The 17,907-nt window shown below is 42.1% G+C and overlaps 2 protein-coding genes across 2 annotated transcripts; both read right to left on the bottom strand.

Annotated features, from left to right (window-relative positions):
- Positions 1-4,950: 4,950 nt before the first annotated feature.
- On the bottom strand, positions 4,951-11,232 carry LOC128616575 (rho GTPase-activating protein SYDE1-like). The gene is made up of 6 exons (XM_053639181.1): positions 11,132-11,232; positions 9,214-10,176; positions 8,907-9,013; positions 7,895-8,209; positions 7,208-7,493; positions 4,951-6,661 (listed from the first exon to the last, which is right to left on the bottom strand). Exons 1-6 carry the CDS (start codon positions 11,217-11,219, stop codon positions 6,231-6,233), a joined length of 2,190 nt encoding a protein of 729 aa, XP_053495156.1. The 5' UTR covers positions 11,220-11,232; the 3' UTR covers positions 4,951-6,230.
- Positions 11,233-11,652: 420 nt separating this feature from the next.
- On the bottom strand, positions 11,653-12,639 carry LOC128617130 (cytochrome P450 4F2-like; the record flags this gene model as incomplete). The annotated part of the gene is made up of 3 exons (XM_053640136.1): positions 11,653-11,833; positions 11,912-11,994; positions 12,559-12,639. Coding segments are annotated over 3 exons (342 nt in total), but the record flags the coding sequence as incomplete, so codon positions are not given.
- Between the last annotated feature and the right edge of the window lie 5,268 nt (positions 12,640-17,907).

Here is a 17,907-nt window from a genome sequence, read left to right as displayed (position 1 = left end):
ATGAACCTTGGATCGTATAATCAGAATATACCTCACACAATCAGAGTAATGACTACAAACAACTTACAGCAATTAACAAGAAGACTAGGCATCTTTCGTTTTGCTGGACCACTATCAATAGCACAGCAGTAGGGGATCTGAGACCTATGTCTGGTTTATATAAATTGTGGATAGTATGGTAGAATTTGATTGGTTTTCCTGTCTTAATATGAAGAACAACAGAGCGACTGTAGCTAGAACAGGCAGTCACAATAATAATGCGTTCACACGATCAGTCCACAAAGCGACAGGCGAGCGAGTGCAGGTTCATTTCCTGTATAAGTTTGTGACAAGAGCTGAAACAAATGACGTTTAAGTAAATGGTAAATGGTAACGTACTTATTACTTGGTAAAGCAACATATCCAAATGATAAATTATGTAAATAATTACATTTCTTGGACAAATCCTATCCTTATGTCTACCCATCTTGACTCATGAATTAAACAATGTTCGGCACAAAAACGAAGCGTTTAGGGTTGCAAGGGCTCACACAACTTTACGCACCAGCTATCTTACCTCTTGTCTCTGCTACCACACATAAAAGACTGTCTCTCTGACCGAGAACTAAACAAATATGCCATATTTTCCCCTACATTCAACAAATCCCTGCACCTTTATTATGACTGGCTTGTAGTTTGTTCACAAACCATAGCAGCCACAGCAAAACTTGAGAAACAGCGAAGCGTTACTTTTTCCCTGCCTATATTCTGACAGATCCATTTTGTGGGATATCTGGGATATTTGTGGGATAACATGGTAGTGAATTTCCTTGCAACGTTTCTTCACTGACCCACATGTTAGGTGTATACTGCCACCTACCGCACAGATGCGCATTATACCTCCAAATTGTATTTCATGACCTATAATTAACATTTTCTTTCCTTTGCAGTTGCGAAAGGTGCAGGATGATGACGTTTCCCAAGCTGTAGAAGCCCATGTTCCAAAAGAACACAAATAGAGCAGCAGCCACACACCGGCCTCAATTAGGCCACCGGTCTAATTTGGGTAAACAGCATACACTATTGGTCAGAAGTTTAGACACGCCCATTCTTTATTTTTATTTTCTCCACATTTTAGAATAATAATAAAGTCATCAAAACTCTGGAGTAACACAAATGGAACTATGGGAATTACGTCGTGATAAAAAAAATCCAAAATAAATCAGAATAATTTAGTATTTCAGCATCTTCAAAGTAGACGCCCTTTTTTCCTAGAATTTCCAGAAATGTATTCTTGGTGTTTTCTCACCCGATTTCTTGAGGAATTTCCCTGAGATGCTTTTTAAACAGTATTAAAGGAGTTCCCACCTACGCTGGACTCTTATCGGCTGCTTTTCAAAATATTTCGCGCCGAGTCGTTCATTTTAAAAAAGATTTTTTTTTGTAAATAAAATGTTAGTTTTCTAATGAAAGAAACGAATATGTTGACACGATTATATTTTTATCTACAACACCGATTTCACACATTTAATCACACACCTTCAGATCAATAGGTTTTTAATATCATGAGAAACATTTCAGTCCAGTGTCCACAAACTTTTGACCGGTAGTGTATGTGTACCGTTAATCTGATATCTTTTCTACATTTGTAAAGAACTAGATAGAGAGAGAGAGGATACAGTAAACACTACAGCTTGAAGAAGTACATTAATGTCATTTTTTAAAAATTACACAGCATGAAGTATAAATTTTACATAACATCCTTCTTCTACCACAGGCTTATTTCTATTGCAGACCAATTATGTAGGTGTCACATGTATTTGTAAAGAATTGTGGTTATTAACTAGCTCACATAGACACAGAATCACATTTCTGAAGTGATAAGATCAAAAAGTATTCATGATACTTATTTTAGTTTCATTTAGTTTCAGGAACGGCAGAAGGCAGCACGTCGTCTGACCGCTGTAGCCCGAGGTTTCCTCACACGCCGACTTCTCCAGACCGAGAAAATGAAACACCTGAGCAAAACCATTCAGGTAGACGCACACACACACACATATATTTCATCTGGTGAAATACACCAGTTGCATCAGCTTTGCTTGTGTGTTTGTTTGTTCCGCAGGACTCCAGAGAGGTCATTGGTTTTTTCCAGGAGGATACACACCAGAGGAGAGCTTCCTTCACTATACAGGAACTCAAACTGCAGCACAGAGTCAGAGCACAGGTAACACACATGTACAGCTTGCCAGTTGTGTCAGAGCACTGAGCGAAAAAACAGGCGCAAATTGAAAATAATAAACTGAAAATAATGAGAGAAAGTTGAAGCTTGTGTTGGAACGATCTACGATCTGCAATATGCCAAGCTCCTCCTGAGTAGTTCCTGGTCCATAGAAATGTATGACTTTTAAAAAAAACAAACTATTTTTGTTTTTACATGCTATTATGTGTGTGTGTGTGTGTGTGTGTTTCTATAGCTGCATGCAGCCATGTGTGGTGTGCATGAGATCTTTTTTGTGTGGCCTGTGAGAGACAGAATAGCTTTACTGCAACAGGACCGAAAGCTGCACAGTGAGCCGAGGGTGAAAAAACAGGTACACACACACACACATATACAACAGGACAGAGAAAAAAGATGATATACTAAACACACATAGATACTATGAATAAAAAAAACTGATACATACAAGGCCAAGGATGCACTTGCATGTTTATGTCACAGGAAAAAGCTATGAGTGAACAGAACACACCCTGCCAGGCCTCTGTTACCCAGAATTCCTTGGACCACATGAGACAGAGGTGAACACACACACACACACATACACACACAATGTGTGTGTGTGTATTTGTGTGTATATATATATATATATATATATATATATATATATATATATATATATATATATATATATATGTATGTATATATATATACACACATACATACATACATACATATACACACACACACACACACACACATATATATATATATATATATATATATATACACACACACACAGCACAATTAAGTAACCTATACTATTGTGTCTTTTTTAAGCAAGGCTAATAGATTGAGCTACAAATACACTACTTTGTAAACACTACATTCACATTTCCTCTCCCTGTAGGGTTCTGCAGCCGACTCAAAGCCAGAATGCACCAATCTTTTCTCAGAAACGCAAACCAGCGTGAGTGTGCTCAATAACCAGTTAATCTTGAGTTTTAGGAATGATCGAATTCTTTGCGAAACAATCAACAGCTACAGTACAGTACAAGAGCCAGATGATGAACTGTATTTTGTTGAAAAGATAATGTGGCATATTATATGACCGTTTGCATATAGAAATGTGATACATGAAGAAGGAAGATTTTCTGAAGCAACAAATCGAATAGAGCTTTATAAGAATAGAAAATAATTCTAAGATTATAACTTGTTTCTTAGAACAAGAAGACATCTTTGGACATGGCTCAAACGAACTATTTACATATTTACAAAATGCTATAATTGCTATCAAGAATGCAGACAAAAAAGAAGCAGTGGTACTGTGTAGTCGGGAAATATTCTGAAGGAAATGGAATCGCTCAAATTTATTACTTGTAAATATAGCCAGGACGAGAGTTTAAAGCAAAAGAATAAAGACGTGTGTGGGTTGGACAAACAATGGTGTTCAGTGTTTAGTTGTTGGGAACAGTGGTGATCAGTGATTGGTCGCTGGGAAGAATAGTGATCAGTGATTGGTCATTGGGAAGAACAGAGATCAGTGATTGGTCGTTGGGAACAGTGGTGATCAGTGATTGATCATTGGGTAAATAGTGATCAGTGATTGGTCGTTGGGAAGAACAGAGATCAGTAATTGGTCGTTGGGAATAATGGTGATCAGTGATTGATCATTGGGTAAATAGTGATCAGTGATTGGTCGTTGGGAAGAACAGAGATCAGTGATTGGTTGTTGGGAATAATGGTGATCAGTGATGGATTATTGGGTAAATAGTGATCAGTGATTGGTCGTTGCGAAGAATAGAGATCAGTGATTGGAGGAAGCAGGAATTTTGTCTTTTACACCACCATAAACTAAGATGAATTAGGTCAGTCTTGGGTCCAGGTTCCAGTCTTGAAGCTTTTTGTAAATTAATACTTTGTTAATACTTAAAGTATACATATTAGATCAAATATTGAGATGCATGTTAAAACAAATACAGTTTTTTGACAAGTGCAGATTTAACACTTCCTTCCTCTTATCCCCTGCAGGAGAGTGACAAGGAGGAACGCAGGCAGCGTCAGATCTCCTCAGTCCCTGGGCTAAATGTCAGTGAACCAGTGTAACGCCACCTCAAGTGTTTAGTTCAAATCTATCAAAGAATAATGATAAACTGGACTGGGTGATTGAACTACATGAAATAAATACATTGTCCTCCTAGTTACCTTCAGTACCAAACTACCAGGTACTATACTGAATTAGACTACTGCATATATGTTCTTAAAGGTACAGGGTCTGCATGGTTATGATACTTATGAAGAGCCTAAGTAGATGATTTAGATTGTATATATTGGGACTGCAATCATTATATAAAGAAAAAGTACTTTAAACAATTTTCATCTGGTTGAGACTACATGATTATATACATATCTACATGTGATCTACATTGTTCTCACTCAGCACATTGTGGGTGATATCCAGTATGAGACGGAGAAGACTGACCTTTGGAAAAAAGTCCAGTATTCCAGTTGTTCATGAAGCCAAACGCACAAATCCTTAAAATGTTCAACAGGGTTTAGATTTAAGGACTGCAGGCCACTCAAACACTCAAAAACCCACTGACATGTTCCTGGAAGCGTCAAATAATGAAATACAATTCCCACTGATGATTGAGATGATTGAGGAAAAAAAAAAGCACTACTGGCTAAAGAGAGACAAAAATACAATCACAAAGTATTTAAAGTAGGATGTACAAAAAAGTACACATTTCCAAATGTTGAATACAATACTGCTTTAATCATTATGACATGAGAAATTTGTTTAGGAATTATAATACTGTGCTTTTATTTGTATTTGGTTAACACTGAAGGGTACTTAAAAGGTACCAATTTAAGTTTTTTTTTTAACACTAGTAAACAGGCATAATACACAGAAAAAAAATAAGTGCTTGCTGTAAATGTGCAATACAAAATAATACTGTATAGAACAACATCAAATAGAATAAAAATGATTACAACAATTTTGCATGATGAGCAAACCTTTGCTCGATAATGGCCTTTGTATTCCGTATATCCTTTTTTTTTTTCATTAACTAAATCACAGTCGGATAAACATATGTACCGTGCTCAAATGTTAAAGAAACAGTGCTACACCAGCAACGGCAACACCGTGTACTGCACTCGACCAAGTAAGCAGCAACATCATATAACCATATACGCAATACAGAAGTGCAAAACAACCATCAAACGTGTCTTTGGTCTGGAAGTTTTTAGAAAGTAGTGTGTGTGTGTGTGTGTGTGTGTGTGTGTGTGTGTCCTGATCCATGTTGTGCTTGTTTTTGAGGCTAAATAATCCTGCAAATGTGGATTCTTCATTGGACCTTGCATTGCATCTTTGGACCGCATACTGAGAGTTCGCATGAACAGCTACTGTACCAAATGCAAATTTAACACTTGGAATCAACTCCAGAACTTTTATCCCCTTAATGAGTAAACAGGCCACATTTAGCCATGAAACTGCTTATCAGTCAACTGTGCAATTACGTTTAAGCCTGTGAAAATAGAGGGACTTGAAAAAAAAAACAAAAAACAAACAAACAAAGAAACCTGTCATTCCTAAGCGGTTAATGCAATATTTTTGTTAAACCTCGTGAATTAAAGCTGAAATTCTTTCAATCACATCTTGATTGCTTCATTTCAAATCCATTGTGGTGGTGTACATAGGCAAATGACAAAATGGTCACTGTCCAAATACTTATGGACCTGACTGTATATGCAAGTCTGTTTTGAGATTATTGCAGAGGTTTTTGTTTTTTTGGACAGTTTGAGGTTTTTCACACCACTAAACTGAAATTTCCATTATGTAGCTACATTATCCTCGTAGGATGAGAGCAAAAATAATTAAAAAATAAAAATAAAGCACATTCTATATTTAGAGGCACTTCATGTCTTGGTTGATCAACACCGTCTGAGCTAACTGTAGCACATATTTAATTCTGTATTTCCTGCTGAATGACCTGAACGCAGTGCAGATACGGGGTTTACGTGGAGGCGGTGCTCAGAGGCAGATGTTGATCTGTTTGGCGAGTTCACGCTCCAGATCTGAAATTAGGTTATCAAAGTCTTTCAGACTAAGTCTGCATGTAAACGGCGCGTCAAAGTCCAGCGCAAAATCGTCCGTGTACGCCCAGTCCTTCTTCTTCTCCTCGTCGCTCTCGCTGCCTGCCACCTCGTCGTAATCTGCGTCGTCGTTGCTCAGGAAGTCCCGCCCACACACGCTCCAGTCACCAGCGTAGCGATTACAGGGTGGGCTTTCCAGACGGCCACGCCCCCTGCGCGACACCACTGCCACGTCCTGTGGTAAAGGCAGCTCCACGCGTAACGCCGAGCGCTGAGGACAACGCTGCAGGGAATTATGGGAGGGACGAGAAGGAGCCTCTTCATCCTCTGAACGGTAGGGTGATCGATCGGTCACGCTTCCTGTTGGAACTGTAGTAGAATTCTTTTGTTAAAAGGAGGAAAGCATTTACAATAATCACAACAATGAGAAGATAATGAAAGACTGAAATGAAAGAATACAAACAAACAGCTGGAAAGTATTTACTATTATGACTGGTACAGATAAAATGTGTATAATCGCATTAGCACTCGCACGCGCACACACACACACACACACACACACACACACACACACACACAGAGACTGAACATATTTTGCGCTTGATCTGCTGTACAAATTCCCCACAGCTGGAAAGAGAAGCTCAAAGTCCAGCTGTGTGTACGACACATGATGCATGAGGCAGGATTAAAAATGGCAGCCATTACTGCTGACAGGCATGAAGTGTTTAAGGAATGCTTTACCAATTAACACTCATGTTGGTGAGAGGGTCTGAAAGCAGGCCACCAATAAATAAGCAGTTTTGTGTGTGTGTGTGTGTGTGTATGTTATTAAAATGTAGGCGAACTGTCAGTGTGTAATTTAGGAACATGCGGTGAAAGACGTGAAGTGAAAGAAGATGTGAAGCTCTCACTCACTCGGCCAGAGCTGCAGCAGATAGTGCAGAGCCTCGATGTGCCGCTTGAAGTCCACAGCGCTGGCCATCTCCATACTCTGCTGTGGGAAGCTTCTTCCTCCCAGGCTGCTTCCAGGTCCTGCTGGGGCTGATGGGAAAGTGCCAGGCCCCGCCCCTTTCCACGAGTCCTGCATCGGAGTGAGCAGAACAGGGCTGAAACACACAGCAAGGTTCTGGCATGTCATCAGATTACAGTCGCTGAAGGAAGCCACCAGACTCAGGTGATCCAACAGGAGGGACAGTGTGGCCTGGAGGGAGTGCGAACACACACACACACACGCACGTGCACACACACACACACACACACACACACATACACACAGTTATTTCATCAAGCATGTGAGAACAAACGTACATTCTGTCAATGCTGTGCCAGTTCCCTAAATTGACGAGTACGTACAGGTGTATTGTCATTAAAAACACACACACTCATGTGCGCAAGGGAGTGCGGGGACACACACACACACACACACAGACACTTAACTCAGACTCACACACTCACACACACTCATACACACACACGCTCTCACACAATTAACACAGACACACACACACTCACACACACAATTAACTCAGACACACACAGATTGACAGACAGACAGACAGGCAGGCAGACAGACAGGCAGACAGACAGGCAGACAGGCAGTACCCTCTCTGGTTCAGGCAGACACTGCAGCAGGGCGACAGTGTTGTATGATCTGTGTGTGTCGACATTCCTGCACGCCGGTCTCACACACATGGCCTCCAGCACCACCTCATACAGAGTCCATGTGATGAGCGCCGATGGAAGCTCACGCAGATAATCCTTCAGAATGCCTGCAGACACAGCACTCTGACACTTCACACTGAGGAACTTCAGCTGTGGGTATTCGTGTGTATTCGTGTGTGTGTGTGTGTGTATACGTGTGTGTGTGTTTGAACTCACAACTATCTCACTGGAGGGAAACCTAAGCTTGCAGCACAAATATCAGGCCTTTAACAGTTCTATTTTTGGATCGGATTTTGCTTGATCAGCTCTTGGATTTTGACGCTGCATCAGTGGTGAGTTGTTTTGCATAAAGACATCTGCCAAATGAAGACAAGAACATGTCAATTAAAAATGTTTAAAAAAATGTAAGAAGTACTTAGTGCTTAGAAATGACAGCAGTGGGCAGAACAAACATGTGCATGAATTGTGAAATGATCTTAATCTTATTAACTGTAATTATCTTAATACATTATTAACCGTAATTGTCTTATTCAGGATTCGGTTTTATCATGCTCCTTTATTCCACTCGTTTGGGGCATCCTCGATAATCATATTAGATCAGAAAATTCCAACTAGTAATTTTTAGTGTAAAGGAATGGTATTTACAAGACACCAACTGATAATTATCATAAAGTCCAACATGACGTAAAGGCACCGTTAAGGCCCTCAGCATACCTCATGCGAAGACGATGTTCGGATGCCTTCCACGAACAACACGACGTAACTGCAGCGCAAGTGATCGACGTGAGGAAGCTTCTCTCACTTTGCAGAAGAACACGTTACGTGACGAACACTTGCATGACTGGAGCATTCATACAAAATGGCCTGTATTCTTACAAAACGGGAAGTGGTGGCTTGGCGGTTAAGGCAGTGGGTTACTGATCGGAAGGTCGGGGGTTCAAGCCCCAGCACTGCCCCTTAACCCTCTTTGCTCCAGGGTCGTTGCATCATGGCTGACCCTGTGCTCTGACCCCAACTTCCTGACATGCTGGGGTATGCGAAGAAAAGAATTTCGCTGTGCTGTAATGTATATGTGATTAATAAAGACTCATTATTATAACTCTACATTAAGAATGCTGAGGCCTTTACTCTTAACACTGCCCATGCTCAGTAAACATTAAATATTATATTAAATCATAATAACTAATTAAATAAGCAAATAAATGATTGGATGAATGAATATGTAGCTAAGAATAAAATATGCACTCACAAATCCTCACCTTTAAACAGAGGGGGAATTGCAACTGCGCCGAGGCAGCATACCCGGTTGCGTGTTTGACCACTGGGGCCTGTGGATCCGTCCACAGCGTTAGGACTTGGTGTGAGAACGATTAGCTTTAGCATCCGCGCTCGCTCCAGCTCCAGGTTGAAGGTGTGGTTTAGCGGAAGTGACGTCTCCTGGCAGGTGAGCAAAGAGGTGCGGGCTCGCGTCACTCCGTCCACCTGGATGGCACAGAAGACGTCTTTCGCTGTGCGAGATCGCACGAGTTCAGAGACACCGAGCAGATGCACTGTGAGGAGGCCTGACACTCTCTGGGCGGACCTCGGCTGCTCTGCTAGCGAGTAGTGCCGGAAAGACCCGACTGCATCCTGCCACCCGCGGTGTGGAGGAGCCTGTGGTGACTCCTGTGCCTCTTGACCTGATCCGTGAGACCCCTCAGTCAAACCCTGACTCGAATCCTGTTTGGGCAGGAGCTCAGGGGAGTCGCCGTCGCTAAGATAACCGCCTTTGCTAGCAGAACGCATGCGTGATGATCGGCGCCTCGGTCTTGCGGGAGCACTGGTGTCCAGATGGTACCTGCTGATGACATTGTTCGAGGATTCTTTACGTGCGTTGGGTGGTGAGGCCTCGTAGGCGCCCTCTGGTGCATCCCTGCCACCACCTTGTCCTTGAACGTTCCTCTGGTTACGTGACGAGCGCAGACTGAGCTTACGCCGCAGTTCTGGGAGCTTGCGCATCTTCATAGAGAGACGTCGTACTGTGCCGGGGGATTTAATCTTCTCCATCATGCTGCTGCTGGTGGTGGTGATTACTCCTGAGCTTTTCGTTTGTGCTACAGGACTTCCAGAGGAGCCTGCTGAACCGCTAGCAGCCCCAATAGCACCTTCACCAATACTACTAGCACCTCCGCTGCTGCCACCCAGATAATGAGCATCAGGGTGACAAGATTGCTGAAGAACATCTGTGAAAAAATAAACCGAGAGAACATTAAAAATGTTTGCTTAGAAAATATTACACATGCTCCAAAGGGACTATTAACTCTAAACTAACTACAAGCAGGTAAAAATAATGCTGAAATATCCAGAATGTGCGCTTTGGAGTTTCTTGGTAAGTTTACATAGTTTGAAGAAATGTTATTAACTCAGTACTTCCTAGCAATTCCACTGTCTTTACTCATCTAATGTGAAAAAGCTAAACCACATTAATTACAGGATTATTTCAGTACGCTACAAGATTGTTTCTCACAGAAGCTGTTTATAGAAACAGAGAAATGTCTTTCTGTGTCTTTACATGAAATAATCACTTCAGTCATCAGATCGCCACCCAATTGAGAAGAACAGGGTTCATCACTCCAGTACAGCTCCAGAGATGTCTAGAATCAGTGCCATGATGGATTAAAGCTGTTCTAGTGGCTGAAAGTGACCCAAACCTTAGAAACTTTATGTTGTTTTTTAGGAATAAACAGGAATAAAAAATGTTTTTCATTTTAGACTCACATAACTAAACCTTCAGCCTTCAGTTGATTCATTGAAATGAATTTGAATTTCATAGCAGAACTCAGACAGGGCTACAGTGAGGAACATCTCCCACAGACTATTAAAAGGCATGGAATGCAAATTATTTCCTGTTACGCTGCGCACAGTGACTATTAACACTGATTGTGAAACCCTGAGAAAAAAAAATCTATAAAATTAACAGAAGCCCACAGGGTTTCCCATAACTACACATAAACTGGGTGACATCACGATGAAACTATACATGGTATATGTTCATAAATATTTTAAAGAACGACTTGAACCAATGGAGCTGAAATCCACCGATTTCAATACAATCTCTCTGATGTTCTTGCACTGCGCTCTTTCCACGGTTTACAGCTCACACTTTCGGTCTTCACTGGACTCCGGCTGATTTCTCACCTCTCCGCTCCTCTGGTGCTCCCTCTGTCTCTCTCCTTCTCCATGGATCTTCGAGTACATCCTTCTCCCTCTCCTTCAGCTTCAGCATCCCTCCGCTCGCCCGAGTGTCCTCTTCCTCTGGGATCGGGTTGTACCAATGTTGCTCTCGCTTTCAGTCACGCGCCTTCGCTCTTTGAAGCAGGCTGTGTAGGCCTCATCCGGAGCCTGGGTCTTTCCTGATGACAGCACCCAAGCTCGGCTACTCCTCACCAGGTGTTGAAGGTACACTCCCTGACCGGAGAGCTTACCCATGCCTAAGGAGGTGCAGTACTGTGTGTGACCAATGAATAACCTGCATCTCTAGCTCCACTCATATGTTTCTGTTCGGTATACCTGATAAAAAAAGGTAAGCAAATTCGTGTCTCACTTAGTAATGAAAATAAGGACAAAATGTAGGACCACATATTTGTTGCTGCGTGAATTGGTAAAATGTTACAAGGCTACAGCCATGTGTGTGTGTGTGTGTGCGTGTGTGTGTGTGTGTTTCAGCTTTGTGCTGGTGACAGGGGTTCCAGTGTTAGAGGCAGCCCCCCCTCTGCTCTCATTGTGAGCATATAAAGACGACTTGGAGATCTGGACCCTGGAAGAACCCTGAATCTTCTGAGAGTAAGTGCCAGAACCACACGGATCTCCGCCATGGCAAAGTTCTGACCGATACAATTCCTGCAACACAGGACACACTGCAGGTCAGCTGTGCACGAGTGTGTGTGAAGCTGTACGATTAAGAAGAAGGAATCTCACCTTGGTCCAGCGGAAAATGGAACAAAAGCATATGGGGAGCGTCGTTTCTGGTTGTCTAGGTCAAATCGCATGGGGTCATACACCTGCAAGAGACAATGTTAATGCCCTTTAACTGAAACAGACCCGGTAAAGGAGGCCAGACCCGGTAAAGGAGGCATGGCCTCTTTGAATGTTAGTTCCATTGCGGGAGGTGTGGCCTCTGTGCCTGTCAGTCCTGAGGTAAGAGATATCACCTCTCTACCTGTTAGTATCAATGAAAGATGCGTGGCTTTTATGCCTGTCAGTGTGAGTGAAGGAGGCGTGGCATCTGTGTCAGTCAGTTTCAGTAAAGCAGGTGTGTCTTCTATGCGTGTCTTGAAACAGTTCAATCATATCTTGAATTGGTGGAAGCTATAAATATGTAAATCATACATCAGAACTTTGATCATATATTGAGATGAACCTCATCTAGTCTCGCAGTGAGACGTGACCTAATCCTGAAAGGATTATAACCTTGACCTTTTCATGGGATTAATAAATAATACATCTGAATGCACTTTATGAAACAATGAAAAACCCAAAAGATTAGCGACATAGCATTATAAGAGAACTCTACATATCAAACAGAAGTTCTCTCTGTTGTCTTAATACGAAAATGAATGGCTCACCTCTGGATTAGGCCACACATCTGGATTATGATGGGTGCCATAAACACTGATCAGACAGATAGCTCCTGTGAACAATAAAACATGTGCTTAGCTGCATTGCAAATCAGAGTGCTCCCTTAATAAATACTGAGTTCACATAAAAGCTTGAAGTAAAGACAAGAACCACTGAATCGCTAAAATACAGCACCACCCTTATAGACACACAACGGCCATTTGAGTGTTGATAGCTCCCCCTTGTGGTGAATATGATGTAAACATGAGGGAGTGAATGGAGCTGCGTATGACAGTGTTTCTCAAGTAATAAAATGCAATAAAATCACAGGTCAAAGTTAAGCATATGCTGGTGTAGCAGCTAGATTTGCTTTTATTTCCTCATTTATAAGTCGCTTTGGATAAAAGCGTCTGCTAAATGAATAAATGTAAATGTCCTAACAAGCTTTAATCAGGAAGTTATTTTGGATGAATATGAGGCATGAAATGTTGATTTATTCTAAGATTTTACACACATAACAGCTAGGAATAATGGACAGAGTGAAGATGAGGTCAACCGGATGTGTTCCCGAGATCTACTCTTGTTATGAAGATTACAAAGTTAATTAATAAGTGATTAATTAGATTAATAAGTGATTAATTACACCGATTTCACACATTTAATCATACTGTAGCCCAGGCTTAATAATGAGAAACACTATTTAGCTGTCTAACCAAGTCACAAAAGGGTTAACTTTGATTTTCTTGTTATCTTTGATGTATTTGTAAGTGAGCAAATGGGTGAACTCTATGAGGCAGCGAGCTGACCAATCAGCTGCCAGCTAGGCTCTGTTACAGTTACACCTGTAGGTTAGTGTCTCTGCACGTTCTTTTGGCGCTTGCACCTGAGCATGGGAGGCGGCGTTATCCACTTGGTAAGACGAAAAACGACATGTGGTGAATTAAACAAGTTCTGTACTCATTATTGCTTATACTGACTATACCTTGTTGTAATATAGAGAGTAAAAGAGAGCTGTGCCTGAATCCACTGTTGTCACGGAGCTAAAGGCAGTGAATTCTGCTAAAATGCTGAGTTGTTTACCTGGCTTCTGAGTTTGCTAGCATCCATGTTAACAGGCCTCAGGTTTTTGATGCCCATTGGTATTTAATTTAGCCTGCTGAGTTTACTATGAGTTCGCTAGCATTTATGCTAATTGGCGCTAATTGGTAAGCAAGGCAAAGGTGCTAATGGTGGAAAGCTAATGTGAGCCTGCTGTAAATCAATTCAAATGCTAATATGGTAATTAGCCACAACAGGCTAGCGGACTGCTGTTTAATGCCTTTGAAAACAACTAATGATTTTGTTGTGGGTTATAAAAAGAAATGTTATTTTTCCCTACTGTTGCTAAATGGTCAGTTTATTAAATAATGATGTTTAAAAGTTGTGGATTTAATTGTGTTTACTGGAGGTTAAAAGGTACAATTTTTAGTGCATTCTTTCCACTGTTACCGGTGCAGAGGGGGATAAATAAGCACGCGGACACCTTAATGCCTCTAAATTAAAGTAATACAAGTTAATCGATGTTTACATGCAATTCATGCAGTTTTATTCTTCATACTGCTAACGTTACTAAGGTTTCATACAAGTTGAGTTAGAAATGTGTGTTTTTATGAAGGATGTAATTTGTGATGTAAATGTACTTTGGATACTGGAGAGAAATTCATATAGTTTTGATACCTGAAAAGAAACATAAGAGCTGTTGTACAACGAGAGAGAGATTTTGACATTGCATTATAGGTGTACTGAAGTATTATCTCATCACATTTTATTTTATAGTAGCCTGTAGCAGTCATTTATTCACTGAATGGTAATTGAGAGAAATGATCTGGCCTTATTTATAGGTCAGGTTTTGGTAAAGAGTTGGAAACATCATGCGGAGATCCTTTCCACGGAATGATACAGATCCCCACGTTCCAGGCGTTCTTCCAGAGATTCATAGATTCCCAGTCCGGGTGGCTGGGTGGCGAGCCAAACGTGTTTGTGACTCTGACTTTAGACGGATTGCCAGGATCATCATCTTCATCTTCATGGTGGTAGGACAAACACTAACACGAACTAAAAAGGGCCCAACGTTGGTAACTGAACTCTTGTCAACAAAGGCAAGTGAAACTGAGGACGAACTGAGCTCAAGGGAATTTAAAAGGGGATTTATTTACGTGCGCACTTTATTATTTTAGTTTGTTATTTTTTCATAACTGTTTTTGTATATGTATATGTATTGTGAGGAATTAGCCCGGGGAAGGGCGGCGTACAGACCCACAGGAGGCAGAAGAACGTTCACAAACGGTGGTTTATTGGTGCAAGGGTGAAGTGAGTGGGTTGTGAGGGGATGAGTGCGGGGCTTGTGGAGGCGTGACTGCCGGTGTAGCCTACTCGTGGCGGAGGCGGGATTCCCGAGACGGGGGCGAGGGTTTTCCCGGGCCGGCGTCCTCCGTAGGTGGGACTCTCACCACCCGGCGGTCTCGTCCGCGCTTGCACGGAGTCCGTCTTGTCGCTACGGTATTCTCCTCTCTCGTACGGCCAGAAGCGCGCCCTTTTATCCTCCTCCGCCGTCGCCTGAGTGGTGGAATTTCTCCGTTGGGTCCGCCAATCGCTGGCCGGTGTCGCGGCGGTCCTTCCGGCTGGCGGAATGTTCGGCACGAAGCTGCCCACGTCGTGCCGGTGCGGCAGTTGGAGAAGGAGCGATTTCCTTCTTGTGTGCGCCGGCTCTCTGCCCGTCGCGACAGTATGTACCAGCCCTGTGTATTTAATACACTTTATGCAAACTGTCATTCTGGTGTGGTATTCTTTTTATTGACCTTCAATTCTCAGGCTCTTAACAATTTAGCATCTTCTGATTCTGGTCCAAATTCATATTACTGATAACCTCTAAGACTACTTTAGACTACTACACCTATGTACATTCTTACTACCTCGTAATAAGGGTTACATACTCCTCTCCAGGTGTTGAAGGTACACTCCCTGACCGGAGAGCTTACCCATGCCTAAGGAGGTGCAGTATTCCGTGACTGGAGGCGTTACTAACTCTGAAAGACCTGTCTCGGCCAGGTCAGCACCGTCGGCCATGTGAGCCTCCCGGCTAGCTCTGGCGTATGTTCTGTCTTTATGCAGATCTTTCCATTTCCAGTCAGACCCATTCTCCCTGGGAGAGGACTGTTTGGAAGCCTGGGCCTTGTCTGAGCAGCTTTCACGTTCTTGAGACACCGAGCTCAGGTTTGAGAGCTGCTCCACATCTCGAGAGATGGAATTGAGTTTGGCCCAGTTCTGTTTTTTGGACACGGTGCTTTGCGTGTGTCTGGTGAAATCCTCTTCGATCTCGGTCACCGAGGATGATGAAGAGCTGTGGACAAGCGCTGTCTTCCTCTGTCCATCTGAGAGAGAGGAAGCAGACAGTCTATTAGACCATCTATTAGACGTTATTTGGCACTCAGGGTATTTAGTTTGAGCGGAGTGAATAACCGCATAAAGAATAGATCGGCGCAAAGCCGGAGCCACCAAACCGAGAGGGATTTCGTTTAATGGCTAATCCACGTGGTGCCTGAGACCACGTTAACCTTTACATAATTTCACTGGAAAGCATGAAAAACCAAAGCACAAAAGGGACAGGGAATGGGAAAGAGGGGAAGAAGATCAAACATGCTCATGAAGATGGCAGAAGTTACTTTTACTCTCCTTCTGCTTAATTCCCCTTCTCTCTCTCTCTCTCTCTCTCTCTCTCTCTCTCTCTCTCCCCCCCCCCTCCCCCCCCATCCTCTTCTCTCTCACATCCTGCACATCTGGAAGCTATCTTTCTTTCAGCTTAACAGATCACCACGATACAGAGAATATCGTATTCAGCTCCCTGATCTACGATAAAAGTTCTGAGTGAACATGTCTCTCAGCTGAGTGTGTGTAATGACACTGTTTATCCGAGTTGACAAAAGTGATAAAAAATGGATCTACACCTAACACATTAAACTGCTTCCACTGAAACACAACAGGTTGCCATTTGAGCAGGTTCCCCCATAAGATATATATATATATATATATATATATATATAATATAACTACGCAGGTGTACAATTACTGATGTAGCCCATCTGTTGCACTACAGTTTGTCATCCCACCTCTCAATCATCAACAGAAAAGGACCACTGCTCACCAGATATTAGCTGGATGATGGATGATCCCAGCACACGACAGCTAGCAGCTGGAGAGAGGAACGTTAACACGTGCTTCCTCTAAAACAACTAAAGCCAACGATCACATCATTTCAAATGGCTCCTCATGCCATCTCACAAAACAGCTGAACACACTTCTTTCTATAGATACACGAGCTCACGGATGCACACGATTGGTTCGTGTCGCTCTGATTGACAGGAAGACAGTAACATCATCCCTTCCACCCAGACAGCACGGCCAATTTTGTTCTTTTGGACTCCTGGCCACGAATGGAATTCATGGCATGAATAGGGCAATAGGGCACTAGGCTTTGTCACTACTCTTAAACAATATACAGAGCAATTGTTCAGGCACCGCTATTTCAAAATTTTTTTTCAAAGCTCAATCTCTTCTGAGGTCAGTTAATCTTTCAGCATATAAAGCATTTCTCTTGCTTTTTCGTTTATTTTTGTTTTCGGTCGAATAACCACTGCACTGCTATATTAGAGTGCTTATTGCTTGAGTGGGTGAGCTGATAAAGTGTATTACTGGTTAAAAAAAAATAAAGAAATTAAAAAGGTCAAGTAATACACGCAGGCCGATATTTAACCCGGCCCATCACTGGTTCACCGGTTAATTAAAGTTCCCATTAACGTCATCACAACACGCATTCAGCCAAAGCCCTGTTCGCTTCACATGCGTTGAACATGACTACAGCTATCTCATTTACCAACAAACATCACCGGGTCAGACCATGCAAAACAATCTCGTGCGATTGCAATTTCACCAATTAAAGCAGTTTTCCACAAAAAATAAATGATAAATTCCATCACAAATTTTGAAAAAAGCCACAGCAAAAGCAATCATTTTTTGGCTACAACAAAAAAACTCCTGTACAGACTTAGTCAGTACGTTTACATGGACAACAATGATCCGATATCAATCTGATTAAGACAATACTCACCGCATTTTGCGACAGGACACGTACACACACGGCAGCGCTCAACCGTTTGACGGCAAACAAGAGAATATGTATCCGCCGTCGTCTTTTAGCACGTATAGCATGACAAACAATTAACTGCACTTGAAGCTTTTGTAAGATTACAAATAAAACACCCAAAACTGTATACGGTACCATGACGAAGTGAAATGTTTTATTTCTTGTGCCTCTCACTCAT

This window comes from Ictalurus furcatus, chromosome 13 (genome assembly GCF_023375685.1).
Source record: "Ictalurus furcatus strain D&B chromosome 13, Billie_1.0, whole genome shotgun sequence".
In the NCBI taxonomy this organism is placed as follows: Eukaryota; Metazoa; Chordata; class Actinopteri; order Siluriformes; family Ictaluridae; genus Ictalurus; species Ictalurus furcatus.
Note: the sequence above shows the minus strand (reverse complement) of the source record. Positions and strands in the feature narration are given on the sequence as shown.

Excerpts from the sequence above, each read along its gene's own strand:
- LOC128616575 (XM_053639181.1), bottom strand. The coding sequence starts at position 11,219 with ATGCTGAAGCTGAAGGAGAGGGAGAAGGATGTACTCGAAGATCCATGG. Across the intron at positions 8,210-8,906 it reads AGCAAAGAGGGTTAAGGGGC|TTGTGCTGCAAGCTTAGGTT; the intron begins AGTGCTGGGGCT and ends AAGGCCTGATAT. Across the intron at positions 6,662-7,207 it reads TCTGCTGCAGCTCTGGCCGA|TTCCAACAGGAAGCGTGACC; the intron begins GTGAGTGAGAGC and ends ATTCTACTACAG.